The sequence below is a fragment of the Carcharodon carcharias genome, chromosome 6, assembly GCF_017639515.1.
Source record: "Carcharodon carcharias isolate sCarCar2 chromosome 6, sCarCar2.pri, whole genome shotgun sequence".
In the NCBI taxonomy this organism is placed as follows: domain Eukaryota; kingdom Metazoa; phylum Chordata; class Chondrichthyes; order Lamniformes; family Lamnidae; genus Carcharodon; species Carcharodon carcharias.
The window spans coordinates 137,786,030-137,808,032 of NC_054472.1; the positions used below are offsets into that span (position 1 = coordinate 137,786,030).

Sequence of the window (22,003 nt, forward strand, 5' to 3'; positions counted from 1 at the left end):
TAAAAAGGTGCTTGCATTTCTAATGAGGAGCTTTACGACTCCAGTGAAGGGAAGGTAAACATACAAAGGTAGAAGTACTGTACTGTTGCCTAGCAACAGGGGCCTAGAGAGGCAGGTCCCTCCCACAGACACACGCAGAAGAAGAGAAATCGAGGTTATTTTGCAAGTTGTTTGAGTGCAGTTGATTTTGAAAGTTGCTGACAGGAGAGACTGGAGCTAAGGGGACAGATAGCCAGTCCCAAAGTAAAGAAAAACCCCAAAAATCCAAAGGAGTAGAAGAGGGGAAAGTCCAAAGAAGACGTTCTAGTCAAAGGAAGGCAAGGAACCTGAAAAAGGTCCTGTTAAGTGAAGTTAAGAGTGAGGGGCAGAGAGAAAGGCTCCTTGCTTTATATTTAAAGACACAAAAGCTGCAGAAAGCAAATTTAAAGCGGGAACAGCTTGCATAAGGCAAGATAATCCAAAGAGACAACTGAAGGTCTGTAACTCTTTACTATGGGCATGTGAAGCAGTGGTGTACTGTTGAGAGCTGGGTCCGAGAGACAGAATGTGTAGAAGACAGCTTGAATGCATGTGGTGACCCAGGGAAGAGAAACATCAAAAGGAGAGTTTGAAACTCTGGAGGTGACCCTTGCGGAAGGAGTCTGAGAAAAAGCATCGGTTTGGGAGAAGATTCCAAGGCGAGGTCTTGGAGAGTGGAAATTGGAAACACTGGTGTGAAGAACGGAATTCAGTGAGACTAGTTGGTTCACAGTGTGACAATGTCTGGGGGAAGTTGAGGAGAACTCCCTAGCATCTGGTCGATGTGGCATCTGTCACTTGATTTCAGAGTGTGGTGTGTCTGACCACAGGGTGCCATAGATTTACATGGCTGTGTGCTTGCTGTGTACATTAGGGTATGAGATAGTTTTTGTTACTTGTGTTATCTTCACAAATCTGTATATATTTGTAAAGATATAGTTGTGGGTGAAGGAGTATTGTAATATAGTTCATGGGCAGAATTTTGCCCTTGTCGGGTGGGGGTAGCGGGAAGCCTACCACCATCCATGATCGGGGCTGGGCCATGATTTCACACTGGCGGCCAGTTAAGGAAATGCGAGCAGCAACAATCAGCACTGCCTGAGAGGGGTGGGTGGGGGGGTAGGGGGAAGGTGTGGAGGGTGGTGGGGGAAGGAGGGCGAGCAGGGCAAGCACAAACATTGTGCATGCACGCTTCAAAATCTCCCTGAGGCACAGAACCACATAGGGAGATGAAAATGTATCAAAAAAATACTAAATATTTTAAAAATGTTATAAAACATGTCCCCACTTACGTGCTCTGTCACATGAATAGGGATATTTTATAAATGAAATTTAAAAATTTTATTTCATTTTTATTTTATGTTGAAAATCTCATCCTGCCCGTGGATGAGGCTTCCAAAAAAGTGCAAAGGTCGCTTGGCCTTTTTGCCTGTCCACCAAACATAAAGTTTAACGGGCAGTGAAATATTTGTTTCAATTACCTTGTTAATAGCCTTAACAGGCCTTTTAATTGTCAGCAGACGCGCTGCCGATTCCCACCGGCTGAAAAATTGCGCGACTGCGCGTTGATGTCGGGGTGCTTGCCCAACCTCAACGCATGTCATTTTACGTATGAGCGGGTTGGACATGCAACCATCCACCAAGGGAAAAATTCTGTCCCATCTTTTCTTCTTGAATAAATGTTTTATTCTTTTGTTAAAAGCTCATCAGCTGACCCCTGTGCCTCTGATCAGTAGCTACCCTCCATGTATCTAAACAATAAAAGATAAAAATTAGGATCTTTCAAACTGGATTCCACTCTGGGATAAGGCTTGTCCAGGGGTAACCTCAGCTGGGATTGTAACATCAACCCAAGCCTGGATATTGTCCAGGCCTTTCTGCATTTAGACATGGACTGCTTCTGTATCTGAGGAGTCCTGAATGGTGCTGAACATTGTGCAATCATCAGCAAACATTCCCACTTCTGACCTTATGATGGGAGGAAGGTCATTGATGAAGCAGCTGAAGATGGTTGGGCCTAAGACGCTACCTTGAGGAACTCCTGCAAGATGTCCTGGAACTGAGATGATTGATTTCTAACAGCCACAACCACCTTCCTTTGCGCTAGGTATTACTCCAACCAGTGGAGAATTTTCCTCCTGATTCCTATTGACTTCAGTTTTGCTAGGGCTCCTTGATGCCACACTCGGTCAATTGTTACCTTGATATCAAGGGCAGTCACTCTCACCTCACCTCTGGACTCCAGCTCTTTTGTCTATGTTTGAATCAAGGGCATAATGAGGTCAGCAGCTGAGTGACCCTGGTGAACCCAAACTGAGCGAAAGTGAGCAGGTTATTACTAAGCAAGTGCCGATTGATAGCACTGTTGATGACCCCTTTCCATCACTTTACTGATGATTGAAAGTAAACTGATGGGGTGGTAATTGGCCAGATTGGGTTTGTCCTGCTTTTTGTGTGCAGGACATACCTAGGCAATATTCCACATTGCTGGGTAGATGTCAGTTTTCTAGGTGTTCTGGAACAGCTTGGCTAGGGGGCACAGCAAGTTCTGGAGCACGTCTTCAGTACTATTGCTGGAATATTGTCAGGACCCATAGCCTTTGCAGTCTCCAGTACCTTCAGCCATTTCTTGATATCACATGGAGTGAATCGAATTATCTGAAGACTGGCATCTGTAATAGTGGAGAAGGAGGCCTCTGCAATTAATCTGTAAGTAGTTCATAAGCCCTTTAAATAGTGCTGGTGGGAGGTCCTTTCTGCTGATTTATGCATTTTCTATCCAGTGCCTTCAGCAGTTTCTTGATACGACGTTGAGTGAATTGAATTGGCTGAAGTCTCATGGCATCAGGACAAACATGGGCAAGGAAAGCTCTTGATAATTACCACGTACTGCACCATGCCGTGCCCACTCGGCTAATGAATCAGTACTCCTCCATGTTGAACACCGCTTGGAGGAAGCACTGAGGGTGGCAAGGGCAGAAAAAGTACTCTGTGTGGGGTACTTCAAGGTCCATCACCAAGAGTGGCTTGATAGCACCACCACAGACCGAGCTGACCGAGTTCCAAAGGACATAGCTGCTAGACTGCGCCTGCAGCACCTCTGATGCTGGGGATCTCTGAGGCCAAGATGCACTTGGCACTTCTGGCTGAAGATTCTTGCAAATGCCTCAGCTTTCTCTTTTGCATTGATACACTGGACTCCTCCATCATTGAGGATGGGGATATTTGTGGAGCCTCCTCCAGAAAGTTGTTTAATTGTCCACCGTCATTCATGACTGGATGTGGCGGACTGCAGAGCTTAGTTCTGATCCGTTGGTTGTAGATTGACTTAGCTCTGTCTATCATTTGCTGCTTATGTTGTTTGGCATGCAAGTAGTCCTGTGTTGTAGCTTAACCAGGTTGACACCTCATTTTTAGGTATGCCTGGTGCTGCTCCTGGCATGCCCTCCTACACTCTTCATTGAACCAGGGTTGATCCCCTGGATTGGTGGTAATGACAGAGTGGGGGATATGCCAGGCCATGAGGTTACAGATTGTGGTTGAGTACAATTCTGCTACTGCTGATGGCCCACAGCACCTTGTGGATGCCCAGTCTTGCGTTTGTAAATCTGTCTGAAATCTATCCCATTTAGCACAGTGGTAGTGCCACACAACACGATGGAGGGTATCCTCAATGTGAAGACTAGACTTCGTCTCCACAAGATCTGTGCGGTGGTCACTCCTACTGATACTGTAATGGACAGATGCATCTGTGGAAGGCAGGTTGGTGAGGATGAGGTCAAGCATGTTTTTCCCTCTTGTTGATTCCTTCACCACCTGCTGCAGGCGCAGTCTAGCAGCTATGTCCTTTGGAACTCGGTCAGCTCGGTCTGTGGTGGTGCTATCAAGCCACTCTTGGTGATGGACCTTGAAGTACCCCACACAGAGTACTTTTTCTGCCCTTGCCACCCTCAGTGCTTCCTCCAAGCGGTGTTCAACATGGAGGAGTACTGATTCATTAGCCGAGTGGGCACGGCATGGTGCAGTACGTGGTAATTATCAAGAGCTTTCCTTGCCCATGTTTGTCCTGATGCCATGAGACTTCATGGGGACCAGAGTCGATGTTGAGGACTCCTAGATGTTGAGGATGCCCAGGGCAACTCATTCCTGACCGTGTACCACTGTGTCGCGATCTCTGCTGGATATGTCCTGTCCCACTGGCAGTGGGAGTGCTGTCTCACAGACTAGTCATGCAACAGCCTGACACAGTCATACTCGTGGAATCTGGCACTGGCAGTGGGATAGGACATACCTAGGGATAGTGATGTTGGTGCTTGGGACATGATCTGTGAGGTATGATTCTGTGAGTATGACTGTGTCAGGCTGTTGCATGACTAGTCTGTGGGACAGCTCTCCCAATTTTGGCACAAGCCTCCAGATTTTCATAAGGAGGACTTTGCAGGGTTGACAGGGTTGGGTTTGCCATTGTTGTTTCCGGTGCCTAGGTCGGTGCCGGGTGGTCCGTCTGGTTTCATTTTTTTTGTTCCAGCACAAAAAATTGTGGAAGCTCAATTTGCACTTGAAATTTCTCAATCTTTTGCACTGGTCTGGCTGATCTTGGGTGAATTGTGCTGAAAACACCAGTAAATTCTAAAGGAAATGCCAGGCCCTTATCTATAAAACTCAATTTTAACCAGCAGCTGAAAACTGCCACACACTGAGTAAAATTCTAGGTCATGGAATAAAAGGGAAAGTAGGAACTTGGATAAGAAATTGGCTGAGTGACAGGAAACAGAGAGTAGTGATAAATGGTTGTCTTTCAGATTGGAGGAAGGTTCGTAGTGGAGTTCCTTAGATCTCATTGTTGGGACCCTTGCTCTTTTTGATATATATTAATAACCTAGACTGTGGTGTGCAGGGCATGATTTCAAAATTTGCAGATGATATGAAGATTGGAAATGTTATCAACTGTGATGGGGATAGTCTTGAACTTCGTAAGGACATAGACGTGTTGGTGGATTGGGAAGACAGAATGGCAGATGCAGTTCAATGCAGAGAAGTGTGAGGTGATTCGTTGTGCCAGGAAAGATATGGTGAGACAGTATAAAATAAATGGAGAGCCTCTGAAGGAGATGCAGGAACAGAGGGGCTTCAGTACATACATACATAGGCCATTGAAGGTGGCAGGGCATGTTGTGAGAGCAGTTAATAAAGCATATAGTATCTTAGGCTTTATTAGTAGGGGCATTGACTACAAGAATAAGGAAGTCATGTTGAACTTGTATAAGACACTAGTTAGGCCTCATCTGGATTACTGCATCCAGTTCTGGGTGCCATACTTGAGGAAGGACATGAAGGCATTGGAGAGAGTACAGAGGAGATTCACAAGAATGATTCCCAGGATGAAGAACTGTAGCTATGAGGATAGTTTGGAGAGGTTGGGATTGTTTTCCTTGGAGAAAAGAAGGCTGAGAGGAGAATTGATAGAGGTATTTAAGATCCTGAGGGGTAAATAGTGAGAAACTGTTCCCACTCAAGAGAACATCAAGAACTAGAGGACACTGATTCAAAATAATTGGCAAAGGGAGTAAGTGTGATGTGAGGAAATTTTTTTTCACCCAGAGGGTGGTTGGAGTCCGGAACAAATTTCCTAAAAGGCTGCTGGAGGCAGGTTCGATCGAGGTTTTCAAAAGGGAATTTGATTGCTACCTGAAAAGAGAGAATGTGCAAGGTTACGGGGATAGGAATGGGACTAGGTGGAATGCTCTTTCAGTGAGCCAGTGCAGACTTGATAGGCCGAATGGCCTCCTTCTACACTGTAAAGATACTGTGATATCATTGACCAGAAACTGAACTAGACTAGCCATATAAATACTATGGCTACAAGAACAGGTCAGAGGCTAGGAATCCTGCAGCGATTAACTTACCTCCTGACTCCCAAAGCTTGTCCACCATCTACAAGGCACAAGTCAGAAGTGTGATAGAATACTCTTCACGTGCCTGGATGAGTGCAGCTCCCACAACATTCAAGAAGCTTGTCACCATCCAGGACAAAGCAGTCTGCTTGATTAGCATCCTTTTCAGAAACATTCAATCCCCCCACCACCACTGAAAAGCCCTGTGTACCATCTACAAGATGCACTGCAGGAACTCACCAAGGCAGCATCTTCCAAACCCACAACTGCTACCATCTAAAAGGACAAGGGCAGCAGATGGACAGGCTTTGGATTTCTTCAATGAGGAAAGCACACAAACCGAGGACGTAGCACCCCACAGCACTGTTTGCCCACCCCCCAGGAAATAATGTAGCCTGCATAGTGTTGCTTCAATAAATAATCTTTTCCTATGTTTTTAAAAAATTTGTATTTTGTTGACTGAATGAAATTTCTCGTGTAATGTTATGAAGCAGAGTTGTGTGTGATAGTATAGCATTATAAAAGCCCTTCATGAAAGAAAAATAATTTTCAGCTGTCTGAACTAGCCTTAGTTTTGATGGAACCATTAAAACATTTATTTTATTCTACTGTTATTGTGATACAGAGTGGGTTTATCTATAATTGGTTAATCTGAATGCTTGGAGATTCAAATTACGTCTTTGATTTCCTTTTCAAAATGTACTTGTTATTACAAATTCCTGGACTTCTGAATCCAGATAGGACTAAACTAGCAATAACCACCCAATCCCGATTGATCTTAGCTTTGTTTCAAGCTTTGTAGAAAAATTTTAAACCTAGAAGGTGGCTGGTTGCTAAGTCTATACTCATTCCAAAATCTCAACGAATGATAGTTGTAAGATAAACAAATCTCGTGCAAGTTTTAGAGATGATTTTTTTTCTGTCCTGGTACTTACCTGGCAGGGGAGAGATCTTCATCGCGTTTCTGCCAGGGAAAGAGAAATGGCTATAACCAGTCGAGCTCCATACCATGGGGTACCTAACACCATCCGAGTCATGGTGAAGGGCAGCGAGCAAGGAACAGGAACGGATAGGACCTTCTTCACCAAGAGGATCCTATTCAAGCTGTGTGGTTTTGAGGCTACGGAGATCTACTGCCTACAGGATTTCCCCAGTGCTGGTTTCTTTGATGTGACCTTCAAGCAAGTGGCAGCTTGTGTCAAACTCCTGAAGGTGTTTGAGGAAAAGAAAGACCTGCCAGAAATGAAGATCCTGACGGCGGAGCCGCTCTTTGCTCTACCATTGCAACGAGAATGGGTTGCGACGGTGCATCTGTACAACCCCTACGTCCCTGTCGCTGACGTGCTCACTTTCCTGACCAGGTACTTCAATAAGGTTGGGAGCTGCACTGAGGTTAAAGATAATTTGGGGATCTGGACATGTAAACGCTAGGTTAAGGTAACGCTCAAGACCGATGGTAAGGGAGCCGTTTTCCACCCCCCCTTCCAGATTCACTATCGGGGGAAGCCGTGGCTACCTTGTCTACGCTGGGCAACCCAAACTTTGTCGCTCATGCGGCAAGTCTGGTCATGTGGCGGCCAACTGCAGTGCTGTCCTCTGCAAGAACTGCAAACAGGAAGGGCACCAGACAAAAGATTGTAAACAGGCTAAGTGCTGCAACCTGTGTGGCGAGGCAAGTCACCTCTACAAGACCTGCCCCAAACGTTGCCGTACTTATGCACGGGCAGCCAAAGCCAACGAGGGGGAAGCAGAAGAAATGCCTCACGTCACTCCAACTACCAAGGCCCCCAGGGAGAAAAACGGGACAAAGGAGGACACAGAGAGAGACAAGGTGAAGGAAAAGATTGAGGCAACAGACGGCCAACCAACAGCACTGCCCCCTGAACCTCCCACTCCTCAGGAGAGCGAATCAACGGAGGAGGAGGAGGCAGCAGTGGGAAAGCAGCAGGGGGAGTGGCAGCTGGTGAAGAGAGCCAAAAGGAAGAAGGGGCTAAAAAGAAACCAAGCCACTTCCCAGACAAGAGTCAAGAGGCGTCTCCTACCCAACACGGATAACAAGAGCAGCAGCTCTTCGGACGAAGAAGGGCCAGGGCGGCGCCAACAGAAGAAGCGGCAAAACGCTAGGGAGTTGGAGGATGAGACACCCAAGCTCCAGAACATTGGAGACAATGAGGAGACCTGCGCACCCCAACTTTGCCCACAACCCGAAGAGGCCAGTGCACTACAACCCCAGGAATCTGGGAACAGTGAGGCGCTCAGCGCACCCCAGCTCCGGGAAGCCGGGAGCAGCAACGCCCCAGAGGGGGAGAGGATTGGAGAAGCTTCTCCAACAGAGGACATTTCAAACCCCACTCTCTGCATGGACCCCCAGATACCACCCGAGCAGAACACTGCCAATGGGGAGGTTCAGGACGCTTTCCTCAGCCCATCCAAAGTGAAGCAACTTGAGCACACCACAGGCATGAAGGAGCAGACCAAAGGTCTGGAACTCTCAGAGACAACAGGTTTGGTAAGCGACTAACTGCTTTAAAATGGGTGTAAAGATTGTATCCATAAATGTGCGTAGCATTAAATATACTACGCGATATGTTACGACCTTGGACTACCTTGCCAAGGTCAAAGCTGACCTGTTGTTTCTGCAGGAGTGTGCGATACCGCACCTCAGCTCCTACAGGCAATGGTAACGATGGTGGTCCCATGGGTCATCGATCTGGTCGGGAGGAAACGACTCTCGTTCCTCCGGCCTGGGTATTCTGCTGCGGGGAGGCAGCTTCACCGTCTCCCAGGTTAAGGAGGTGGTGGGCGGGCGCCTCCTCGTAGCAGACGTAATGTACAAGAATGCTCCACTCTGGTTAATTAACGTCTACGCCCCGTCACAAGGGGCTGAGCAGCTGGAGGTTTTTCAGCAGCTCCCACTGCTGCTGGCAACCTCCAGGCCGGTCATTCTGGGCGATGACTTCAACTGCATCATCGATGCGGCTGGACGATCCGGCAGGGCCGACAGCAGATTGGACGCTACATCCAGATCCCTGGTGTAAACAGTAAAGGATGCCAAGCTGCGCGATGTCTTCAGCAACCCTGCAGACGGAGCGCAGCGTAGATACACCTGGTCACGGCCTGACGGGTCTGTCTGTTCCAGGATAGATTTCCTGTTTGTGTCCCGTGCATTCACAGTCAGATCCACCAATGTCAAGCCGGTGTTCTTCTCTGACCACTGTCTCCTACTGGCTGACTGTCATTTAGAGAAGGACCAGAGGGTTGGCAGGGGGGCATGGAAGCTAAATGTGAAACTGCTGACCCCAGAGAACATTGAGGAGCTCAAGAGGGATTACAAAGGTTGGAGAACCATGAAACCCCTCTTTGAGTCACTGACACACTGGTAGGAAGTGATCAAGGGAAACATCAAGAGGTTTTTTATCCTCAAAGGCACCCAGAAAGCTAGAAAGGAACAGAGGGAAATGTCCCGACTCCAGAAAAACATGCAGAATCTGCTCTGGCTGCAGTCGATGGGGGTCGATGTCTAGGAGGAACTCCAAGAGGTGAAGAGCCAGCAAGCCTCGCTCTTTGCCTCGGAGGCCTCCAAGATCATCTTCAATTCCAGAGTCCGCTCCGTGGAGCAGGACGAGACATGCTCACGTTTCTTCTTCCAAAAGGTACACGGGGAGAGCTCTGTGATTAGCAGCCTGAAGGAAGAAGATGGCTCAGTAAATTCATCGCAGTCCGACATTTGAGGATCAGCAAATCCTTCTATGCCGGATTATATGACGTGAAGCCCACAGACAGCACGGCCTCCCAGTCCTTCTTGTCCTCTATCATGGAGGTCTTAGATGACAGTACACGGGAGAGTCTGGACAAAGCGCTAACTCTTGACGAACTGACTGAGGCCCTTGAGTCCTTCGAGAAGAGTAAAACTCCCGGAAGCGAAGGTTTGCCGGCAGAGTTGTATTCGGCTCTGTGGGACTGGATCAGCCCGGACCTGCTAGAAGTGTACGAGAGTATGCTCCTGGCCGGCAGTATGTCAGAATCCATGGGGAAAGGCATCATCACCCTCATCTACAAGCACAAGGGGGAAAGGGAGGAAATTAGAAATTGGCGACCCATTTCACTGTTGAATGTGGACTATAAGATTCTGTCCAAGGTCATCGCCAATCGGGTCAAATCCGCTCTGGAATTGGTGATTCACCCTGACCAGACCTGCACTGTGCCAAGCAGGAAGATCTCTGACAGCCTCGTGCTGCTCAGGGATACGATTGCCTATGTACAGGACAGGGGTGTGGACACCTGCCTCATCAGCCTGGATCAGGAGAAGGCCTTTGACAGAATATCGCACACCTACATGGTGGATGTGCTCTCCAAAATGGGGTTTGGGGAGGGAATTCGCAATTGGATCCAACTGCTCTACACTAACATCAGTACTGCAGTCTCAATCAATGGGTGGGAATCAGATAGCTTTCCTATTATATCTGGAGTCAGGCAGGGCTGCTCTCTCTCGCCTGTTCTTTTCGTGTGTTGCATAGAACCCTTTGCTGAGTCCATCAGGAAGGATCCGGGGATAAGAGGAGTGACGATCCCAGGTAGTGGAGGCACTCAGATCAAAGTCTCCCTGTACATGGATGATGTCGCCGTTTTCTGCTTGGAACCACCGTCGGTGCACAGACTTATCCACATCTGTGACCAGTTCGAACTGGCCTCGGGAGCCAAGGTAAATCGTGGGAAGAGCGAGGCCATGTTCTTTGGGAAATGGGCTGACCGATCCTTTGTCTCCTTCACTGTCAGGGCTGATGGCCTGAAGGTGCTGGGGATATGGTTCAGAGGGACCAGGGCACACGTTAGAAACTGGAAGGAGCGAGTGTCAATGGTGAAAAGGAAACTGGGCATGTGGGAGCGACGCTCCCTCTCCATTGTGGGTAAGAACCTGGTCATCAGGTGTGAGGCACTCTCGCTGTTGCTGTACGTGGCGCAGGTCTGGCCCATTCCACACTCCTGTGCGATGGCGATCACCTGAGCCATCTTCCGCTTTATCTGGAGGTCGAAAATGGATCGTGTCCGCAGGTAACGTCTTAAAGGCCCTGAGGGAAAAGGAGAGGGTGGATCCAGTGGGATGGTTCCCTGAGCAGACTGACAAAGTCATTTGGCAGAATGCCTCATCACCAGAACTTTCCAACAAACAACAAGATGTAGCTTGGCTGGTGGTGAGAAAGGCCGTCCCTGTAAGATCCTTCCTACACGCCAGGAGTCTCACCCCCTCTGCACGTTGCCCTCGAGGTGGCTGTGGTAGGGAAGAGACTGTTGTTCACCTCCTTGTAGATTGTGTCTTTGCGAAGAAGGTCTGGAGAGAGATGCAGTGGTTTCTGTCGAGGTTCATCCCGAGCAGTTCTGTGACAGAGGACTCTGTGCTATACGGGCTGTTCCCAGGGACACACACCGAGACAAACATCAACTGCAGCTGGAGGATCATCAACTCGGTGAAAGACGCTCTTTGGTCTACCCGAAACTTGTTGGTTTTCCAGCGCAAAGAGTTGTCCCCGACCGAGTGTCGCAGACTGGCACATTCCAAGGTCCAGGACTACGTGCTGAGGGACACAGTTAAGCTTGGGGCAGCCTCCACAAAGGCGCAATGAGGAAGGGTCGCTGCCTAAGACCTTTCTGCCACAGTGCACTGAGGGACTGGGAACTGTTTAGAGCCCCTCAGGCTGTACAGCTTAAAATGTATGTCTGCCAATGATTGTAATATTCATTGTTTGTACTGATACACCTTGTGATTCATGTTGTAAAAGTTGAACCTGATTGTATTTTTGTAATGGTGATTTTGAAATGGTTCGAAATGTTTTTGAAGATTTATGAATAAAGTATATTTTTGCAAAAAAAAAAAGATTTTTTTTTCTGTCTATAGGTAGATTATTGTCAGTTTGCTCATTGGAACTTTAACAGGTTGAGTAATGCACCGAATGGATAGGTTGAGCATCAGAATTAGGAAGCATTGGACAGTTTCATACTTGGAGCTGTTAAGCCATTCAGTCTGCCCAGCCTTAATGCACTGTGCAGCTATTTAAAGTATTGGGGTGAAAAGAGCTGTTCAGTAACACCAACTAGATCTTTTCTGCTGACAACATTTAAAGCTCTGGATATTGCAATTAAGGAATATTGTATTTTTGAAATGAGGATACAGATACAGATACAGATGAAAGGGATGGCATAGTGGTAATGTTGCTAGACTAGTAATCCAGAAACCCAGGGTAATTGTCTGGGGACCTGGGTTCGGATCCCCTGCCATGGCAGATAGTGGACTTTGAGTTCAATAAAAATCTGGAATTAAAAGTCTAATGATGACCATGAAACCATCGTCGATTGTTGTAACAACCCATCTGGTTCATTGATGTCCTTTAGGGGAAGGATCTGCTGTCCTTACCTGGTCTGGTCTGGCCTACATGTGACCCCAGACCCACAACAATGTGGCTGACTTTGAATAAGGGCAATTTAGGGATGGGCAATAAATGCTGGCCTAGCCAGTGATGCCCACATCCAATGATTTAAAAAAAAGTATTTGTGATTAATCTATTGACTATAATTTTGACAGAAACTAGGTGTTTTAAATCAATTGGATGAACTTGGTCTGATTGATTCAAACCATTTACACTCAAGTATATTGAAATGAAAGTTTTTTATGCAGAATGGAGTTTTTATTTCTTTTAAGTGGAAAGACAAATTAATGGAGCACCATTAACTGAAGCACGATGTGAGCCTTGCAATACTTCTAACCCGATTTTCTCAACGCCAGACCCTTCTGCAAAACAGTACGTAATCATTATCAACATTTTATTTTTGCATATAAATAATGCAAATCTTTATCTGAAATATAAGTTTAATATGTTTTATTATAAATATTATGGCTTGAAAATTAACGGATATGTCATGACTGTGAAAGAATATATTGGAAGTAAATGGCCAACTGTTGATGTTACTGAAAAGGTGGTTGAGTACAAAAGAGAATTTCTGGTTTTGTGTTCAAGTTACATTTTTCAGTAAAACATATTGGGCTATAATAAAAGCAAAATACTGTGGATGCTGGAAATCTGAAACAAAAACAGAAAATGCTGGAAAAACTCAGCAGGTCTGACAGCATCTGTGGAGAGAGAAACAGAGTTGATGTTTTGAGTCCAAATGACTCTTCTTCAGAGCTACAGAGAGGTAGAAATGTGAAGAAATTTATACTGTCTAAGTGGGGTGGAGCAGTTGAAGCTGGATAGGAGGCCAGTGATAAGTGGAGGCAAAGGAGAGATTGACAAAGATTCCAAAGATGTCAAAGGACAACGGGAGTGCTAATGGTGGTGGTAAGGGCTAAAAAAGGTGCTGAAAGTGGCATTAAGGTAAGAAAGCAGAATGTGATAATAGCAGGACAAGGGTAAGCACTCTGAAAAGAACAACATGAACAAGTAACAGATGGCCCTTGTGGAGGTGGGATGGGGGGAGGGGGTGGTGGTGGGAGGTAAAAATGGATTGAAAATGGGATAAAAAGGGGGGGATAAAAAAAGTGGGATAAAACAATGAATAAATGAATGAAAATAAAAATGAATAAAAATAAAAATGAGTGAATAAAAAATAAAAATGAATTTTGCAAAAAGGGGGTGAGGAGAAAGGAGAGAGTTCATGGTCTGAAGTTGTTGAAATCAATGTTAAGTCCGGAAGGCTGTAAAGTGCCTAATCGGAAAATGAGGTGCTGTTCCTTCAGTTTGCATTGGGCTTCACTGGAACATTGCAGCAGGCCAAGGACGGACATGTGGGCATGAGAGCAGGATGGTGTGGTGAAATGGTAAGCAAAAGGAAGGCCTCGGTCATGCTTGTGGACAGACTGAAGGTGTTCCGCAAAGCGGTCACCCAGTCTACGTGTGGTCTTCCCAATGTAGAGGAGACAATGTAGAATATAGTGGACCAAATTGAAGGAGGTGCAAGTAAAGCACTGCTTCACCTGAAAGGGGTGTTTGGGCCCTTGGATGGTAAGTGAGGAGGAGGTAAAGGGGCAGATGTTGCACCTTCTGCGATTGCATGGGAAGGTGCTGTGGGAAGGGGATGAGCTGTGGGGGTGATGGAGGAGTGGACCAGGGTGTCCCAGAGGGAATGACCCCTACGGAATGCTGACAGGGTAGGGGGTGAGGGGAAGATGTGCTTGGTGGTGGCATTATGCTGGAGTTGGCAGAAGTGGCTGAGGATGATCCTTTGAATGCGGAGGCTGGTGGGGTGAAAAGTGAGGACAAGGGGGACCCTATCATGGTTCTGGGAAGGAGAGGAAGGTGTGAGCGTAGAGGCGTGGGAGATGGGTCGGACACAGTTGAGGGCCCTGTTAAACACTGTGGGTGGGAAACTTCGGATAAGGAAGAAGAAAGACATCAGAAGCGCCATTTTGGAAAATGGCATCATTGGAACAGATGTGATGGAGGTGAAGGAATTGAGAAAATGGGATGGAGTCCTTACAGGAAGCAGGGTGTGAAGAGCTGTATTTGAGGTAGCTGTGGGTATCAGTGGGCTTGTAATGAATATTGAATATTGGTAGACAGTCTATCACTAGAAATGGAGACAGAAAGATCAAGAAAGTGGAGGGAAGTGTCAGAGATGGACCATGTGAACGTGATAGAGGGGTGGAAATTGGAAGCAAAATTGATAAGTTTTTCCAGATCCAGACGAGAGCATGAAGCTGCACCGAAACAGACATCGACGTACCAAAAAAAAATTGTGGGAGGGGTCCTGAGTAGGACTGGAAGAAGGAATGTTCCACATACCCCATAAAAAGACAGGCACAACTGGGGCCCATGCGGGTACCCATAGCCACACCTTTTATTTGGAGGAAGTGAAACAAGTTAAAGGAGAAATTGTTCAGTGAGAGAACTAGTTCAACCGGACAGAAGAAAGTGGTGGTGGATGGGGATTGTTCGGGCCTCTGTTCGAGGATGAAGCGGAGAGCCCTCAGACCATCCTGGAGGGGGATGGAGGTGTAGAAGGATTGGATGTCCATGGTGAAGAGGAGGCGGTTAGGGCAAGGGAACTGGAAAATGTTGATATAACTAGGGCATCAGAGAAATTGTGGATGTAGGTGGGAAGGGACTGGGCAAGGGGCAACAGAATAGAGTGAAGATAGGAAGAAATGAGTTCCATGGGGCAGGAACAGGCTGACACAATTGGTCCACCAGGACAGTCCTGTTTGTGGGTTTTGGGAAGAAAGTAGAAGCGGGCTGTCCATGGTTGGGAGACTATGAAGTTGGCAGCTCTGGAGGGAAGATTTCCAGAGGAAATGAGATCAGTGACAATGGCTTGATGTTCAGTGGTGGGGTCATGGTCTAGGGGCAGGTAGGAAGAAGTGTCTGAGAGTTGGCACTCAGCCTCTGCAATGTAGAGGTCAGTACGCCCTTCAACAACAGTACCACCCTTGTCGACAGGTTTGATAACAAAGTCAAGGTTGGACCTAAGAGAGTGAAATGCAGCAAGTTCAGAAGGAGGACAGGTTAGAGTGGGTGAGAGGAGCAGAGAAATTGAGATGGCTGATGTCACACCGATAGTTCTCAATGAAAAGATCAGGTAAGAGGCCAGAGTGAGAGGTCCAGGTGGAGGGAGAATACTGGAGGTGGGTGAAAGGATCCAAGGAATGGGGGGAAGAGATGAGATCAGTGATTTTGGGCTATAACTTGGTTTATCTGTGTTTTTGGGTGTGGGACTGCAATTTTTGGCGTTCCCTCACTAATTATGATGGAGGATGGGAGTCTGTAATTTTGGTGCTCCAACCTCATTTGCACAATTGTAGCATGGCCCTGAGCAGATCCTGTGCTATATTCTTCTCCGTAGAGCTTCCGGCAACCTCTGAGTACCTTAGGGGTTTGAATTGTGTTGCAAGCAAGCCGTGTGCTCCAGGGAGCCTTTCTTTTTAAAGGCAGTGTCCTTATAAAAGGGAAGCTACACTAATGAAGTGAAGGCTGCTGGATAATCGCTGTGAAGACTCTACCTGAAAGGAAATGTTGCAGTACGCTAGGGAAAGGGCTCCCTGATTCCATGATGCTGCCCTGGAGGCCAGGAAAGGTGTCTTCTTTCTACTAGGGACAGGAAACCTTCAGAGCACACCTTCAGAAGGGAATGAGCGAGCTGGCATAGCCCAGAATGTCATACTGCCAACATGGCAGCAGTGCTGAGAAATGTTTAATGACCTCACTAGGGTGATCAAGGTGAGTGAATACATCACATCTCAGACCCACTTCTCAGTGCACCAGATTTCATCACTCACCTGTAGTCGAACGATCTGGTATCTAAAGGGTTAACATGGGACTGAGTACAGTACTGCCCACACAGTGATGTAAGTAGACACATGAGCTAGAGCTAAGGCCCATTCTAGAGATAGGTAGTGACATGTGAGAACCTAGAATGAGGTCCTCTCCACATCTTTACCCTCTACTGTGAATATGTATGTAGTTCCGTACTGTTAATAAAGAATTCTTTGTCACTTCAACAAGACTGCTTCGTGGTGTCCAAGCAGTGCACATCACAGGTAACAACAACAGAACAGATCATGGTGGCAATGGGGGATAAAAAATCCACATCCACTCTAAAAGACTGAAGAACTCTCAAGAAAAGGACACCAGCAATGATCCTGCCCTGAAACAACATCATTCAAGAAGCAAGGCACTGAGAAAACTCACCTGAGAAGCTCCAGAGACACGTGAGCCTGGCAGCAGAAAAAGGCAGATGTAAGCTCAAGCAAAAGTCTCCACTGAATCCCTGTGGAAGCTTAGCTTCAACAAAGCAAAGCCAGCAGCCTGCAGGGTGAGATAAAACCCTTTTAAAGTTTCAGACAAGCCAGTCCTGTGAACCTTTTTTTAAAAAATTTAGTCAGGCAGAAATTCGGTTGTGCATTTCATCACTAGCCTGCACTCTAACTTGGCATCCTGTGTCCGGAATGTCACTAAAAAAACAAAAAAGACTCCGAACACAGAGGAAAATTTTTACAAAACAAATCAGGTTGCTTGCAATTCTTCGGCTTCCCTCCAGCCAGCGAGAATTCTGCGCTCCCAACCTGTACCTGGCCCACAGCACACCATCGCGACTAAAATCACCCTCAGCAGCAACCCAACCCGCAGCCATTTTGAGGCTTCTTCTTCCCCAGTGGACCGTTGCTGCTATTTTGAATTTCACGCCAAAAGTGCGAAGTGCTCACAAAAACCCCATTTTTATCAATACCAGTGATGCCATCTTGAAATCCCCTTCACTCTTAAAGGGAAACCCAGACATTAAAATATTTTAAGGATGGAACACAATTCTGCACTGCCACCACAATGAGCCTCTCCTATGGCCTTGACCAATCTCACAATTGGAGTTACTGGAGGAAAAGGTTCCTGAGGTTTGGCACTGCTGCAGGATTAAATACGAAGTCAGAGGCAGAACAAGTTAGCACATTACTTTATTCCACTGGGCCGATTGCAGACGATATTATCACCTGGCAAGCCATAGATGAATCATCTGCTAAATTTGATGGTGTTTTAAAATCTTTCGACCTTTTCTTCAAACTGACATCTAACAAGATCTTGGAATGCGCCAAATTTAACAGAAGAGTCCAGCAGTCCTGTTGATTCCATTATCAATGATCTTCACTGGATGGCAGAAGAATGCGAATACAGTGATCTGAAATCTGAACTCACCTGAAACAGAATTGTGGTGATGTCATGGACAATTCACTCTCTGATCTTCTCCTGGATGACTTTACTCTCGAAAAGGCTGTCCAGCTAGTTAGGCTGTCTGAGCCGCGAGACCCACATAGGACCATTCTCAGAGGGGAAGGTGCTTCATGAGGCAGAAGCCACACCTTGGTCCACCACCTCAAGCCACACAAGTGCAGGGACTGTCCGTGCCAGAGTAAGCCATCCCCCAACCACACGGCCGATCGACCGTGCCAGCGCTGTAGTGCGAAGCGCAGTCACAAGAAGGACCAATATCCTACAAGTGTTGCCAAATGCTTCCACTGCCACAGACAGGGACACTTCAGTAAACTGCCAGTCACAACCTCAGCACCACACAGGCAACCCAAGAACCAACCGGTTTTATTCAAGCATATGCAAGGGAGCTGCAATCATTCCTAAGAATGAAGACCCAGCTCCCAGATTGATTACATTTCATTACTTTTGTACTTTTTCTTATCACAATACATTTGAGTACATTTGAATATATCCAATCGGTAACCAACACACAGGTACCGTGTTAAAATTGAGTACATAAACATGTGATTTTGCTAACCAATTATTCTGAAGGGTGTATACATAATTATATTATCCAATCAAAATTAAAACACGTACGCAAAGACCTTGGTTCTCACAACTCAGGGCTGTTTGTGTTTCATCAAAGCCCCCTCATGTCTTTGTATGTCCTCCCATATCTAAGCTAAACCATCTGCCCCTTCCCGATGTGAGAGGGGAGTACACGTAATCTATTTTATGTCCTTCTTGTGTCTTCAGCCTGACTCTCAAGGCTGTGCAATGTTCATCTGGTAATTGTCAACTCTTAATATGCTTAGCAGCCATGTCTGCCTGGAGATTTTAAGTGTTCTTCAGTAAATTCTTACAGTGTTCTCTTTTAGCATTTTTAATTTTCCCCTAACACTTTCTTCCAGTCTTAGGCAGGGTAAACACACTCTGCAGAGAGAGCTGAGTAGTTAATTAGCTAATTGGTTGAATCTGGTTTCTCTAGCCCTATTTCAGAATATTATAAATTCGGGGTTCTTTAATGCAGCTTAGGCAAATGACTGTAGCTTTGGAACTGAGTGCATACTTGGGAGTTTGGTGAGTGAGGGGAAGGAGGTATTCTTTTACTTTTGCATTTTCTGCCTTTGTCACCCTGTAGGAATTGGTTCTTACTCTATTACAGAGAAAGAAGTTTGATGATTATCTGGTAATTGGTGGGTCTGTTCCAGTCCTAAGGTTTAAAATAGGATATGAAAATAGAACAACACGCAAGCTATACTAGACCTGTTGTTGTGCAATGAGATAGGATTAATTGATAAACTTATAGCGAAGGCATCCCTAGTTGGCCATGATCATAATATCATTGAATTTTATATTCAGTTTGAGGGAGAGAAGAGTGGGTCTGATCTGATACCAGTATCTTAAACTTCAATAAAGGCATTTTGAGGGCATGAAAGCAGAGCTAGCTAGAGTGAACTGGCAAGTGAGCTAAAGGGATAGGTGAATAGAGATGCAATGGCAGACCTTTAAAGAGATATTTCAGAATACACATGAGTCTTTGGAACTCTGTTCCTGAAAAAGTGGTGGAAGCAGAGGCTTTGAATATTTTTAAGGCAGAGCTGGATAGATTCTTGATTAACAAGGTGGGGGGGTGGGGTGAAAGGTTATTGGGGATAGGCAGGAATGTGGAGTGGAGGTTGCAATAAGATCATCCATAATCTTATTAAATGGTGGAGCATGGTCAATGGGCCGAGTGGCCTACTCCTCCGAATTCGTATATTCATATGTATGTAATTGGTGGTAAAGTTAATAAAATATATAAAAAAAGAAAATAAATAAGTGAATAATATTCTTAAGTAATAATTTAAAACACATTAAGGATGGTAAGACAGGTGATGTACCAAGGCTGCAACATGTGGGAGTTCCTGGATGCCAGTGTGATCCAGGGCAAACACGTCTCCAGTAAGTTTTTGCTGCTTGAGAAGCTTTGGCTCAGAGCCATTGAGCTAGACCGTGAGCTGCAGACACTGCAACAGATCAGGGATGGGGAATGTTACATAGATGCATTGTACCAGGAGTTGCACCAATGGTCAGGGACAGGATGGTGTTCAAGTTAGACAGGTAAGGGGAACCAGAAGGGAAGGGTGCTGGAGCCTCAGCCTTTACAATTGTCCAATAGGTTTGAGGTTCTCTCAGCTTGTTTGGATGAGAGTTGAGGCTGAAGGGTGGATGAGCAATCTGACCATGGTACAGGAAGCCATTCAAGCGGGGGGGAGCAAACAGGAATGTAGTGGTAGTAGGGCTCAGTATAGTGAGAGGGATTGACACTGTTTTCAGCAGCAAAGAGCATGTGTCCAGATGGCTGTGTTGCCTACCCGGTGCCAGGGTTTTGGATATTTGCTCAGGGCTGGAGAGAAACTTTCACTGGGAGAGGGAGGATCCATTTGTCATGGTCCACGTAGATACCAACAAGGTAGGCAAGGGAAAGGAGGTTCTGCATAGGCAGTATGAGGAGCTAGGCACCAGATTAAGAAGCCAAACCTCAAAGGTATTATTACCTGAGCCACATGCAAATTGGCATAGGGCAAATGAGATTAGAGAAATGAATGTGTGGCTCAAAGACTGGTGTGGGAAAAGTGGGTTCCAGTATGTGGGGCACTGGCACCAGTATTGGGGAAAATTGAGGCTATATCATTGGGATGGTTTACACCTGAGCCCTGCTAGGACAGATGTTCTAGTGAGCTGCATAACTAGGAAAGTGTAGAGGGCTTTAAACTAAATAGTTGGAGCAAGGGATCAAATTTGGGAAGATGTGGTAAATCAAAAGGTAGGGAAAAAGCAAGAGAGAAAGGTATTAATGTGGGAAATGAGAAACGAATGGGCTGTACGGTTAGGGGTATGAGATGGGGGAATCAGTCAGGCATTTGTGAGGAGTCCTGTGGTGGGGAGGTGTCCCGTGTTGGTGGGGGGCCTGGTCAGGGGTGTAATGAGAGCCCCATGGGCTGGGGGGGGTGGGGGGGGAGTAGGGAGGGGTGTCAGGGTGGGTCTTTACAATAGTTACCCAGAAGTTAGAGGTTTTAATTCTTCTAACCTTTTCTGAGTAACTATTGGTGTAACCCTGGCAGGACTATCTGAAGTTTGCAACTTAAACCACATTTCGGATGGTTTCCAGCGCAGGGCAATTGTTCAGGCGAAGTGTGCATTTCTGGGCAATTGTCGTGCAAACTCTTACCTGGGAACTTCTGAGAGGGATTCCCCAGCACCTCTTTGGGGTGCCCTCCCAAATCCGATGCTGGGGAGCTCGGAGGTTACAGCCCAATGTGACAAGAAGGGGCAGAGAGTACAAATCTAAGAGTAAATCAGCGGACAAGGCCAGACATTATAAAATAATAAATGGGCAAAATGAAAGGCTCTGTAGCTAAATGCACATAGCATTCAAAACAAAACAGATGAACTGATAGCGCAAATAGAAATAAATAAGTACGATCTGATAGCCATTGCAGCGACATGGCTGCAGGATGACATAGATTGGGACTTGAATGTTGAGTGGTATGTGACATTTAGGAAGGGCAGAAAGCTAAGATAAGATGGAGGGGTGGCTCTGTTTATTAATGATGATGTTGGCACATTAGAGAGGGATAACCTAAGTTCAAGAAACCAGGATGTAGAAGCAGTTTGGGTTAAGATGAGAAATGATAAATGCAAAAGCCACTTGCGGGAGTCATGTACAGGACCCCTAATTGTAACTACAAGGTAGGAAAAAGTGTAAAGGAAGAGATAATGGGAGATTGTCAGAAAGGTACAACAATAATCATGGGGGGTTTTAATCTACAGGTAGACTGAAAAAAATCAGATGAACAAAGGTAGCCAAAGCTTTTTTTGTTCATGGGATGTGGGTGGGTATCACTAGCTAGGCCAGCTTTTATTGCCCAACCACATTGCTGTGTGTCTGGAGTCACATGTAGGCCAGACCAGATAAGCACAGCAAATTTTCTTCCCTAAAGGGCATTATTTATGACAATTGGCAATGGTTAACATCAGACTTTTAACACCAAACTTTTGTTGGGTTCAAATTTCACCGTCTGCCATGGTAGGATTCGAACCTGGGTCCTTGGAGGATTACCCTGGGTCTCTGGAATTGTCCAGTAACAATATCACTCTGCCACTGCCTCTCCCACAAGGGCCTACATGTGACTCCAGACCCACAGCAATGTGGTTGACTCTTAACTGCCCTCTGAAATGGCCTAGCAAGCCAGTTAGTTGTATCAAACTTCTACAGAACCACAAAAAAAATCTAATGGGACTAAAGACAGACAGGTCACCAGGAACTGATGGCCTGCATCCAAGAGTTTTAAAGGAAGTGCTGTAGAGATAGTGGAGGCA

General features: G+C 46.2%; 1 protein-coding gene across 1 annotated transcript in view; it reads left to right on the forward strand.

The window, feature by feature from the left end:
* Positions 1-22,003, forward strand: part of tmem67 (transmembrane protein 67) — a 287,301-nt gene that overhangs the window by 22,247 nt on the left and 243,051 nt on the right. Inside the window, exon 4 of the mRNA XM_041189291.1 lies at positions 12,607-12,889. Coding sequence (XP_041045225.1) covers positions 12,607-12,889 — 283 coding nt within the window. The remainder of the gene's footprint in view (positions 1-12,606; positions 12,890-22,003) is intronic.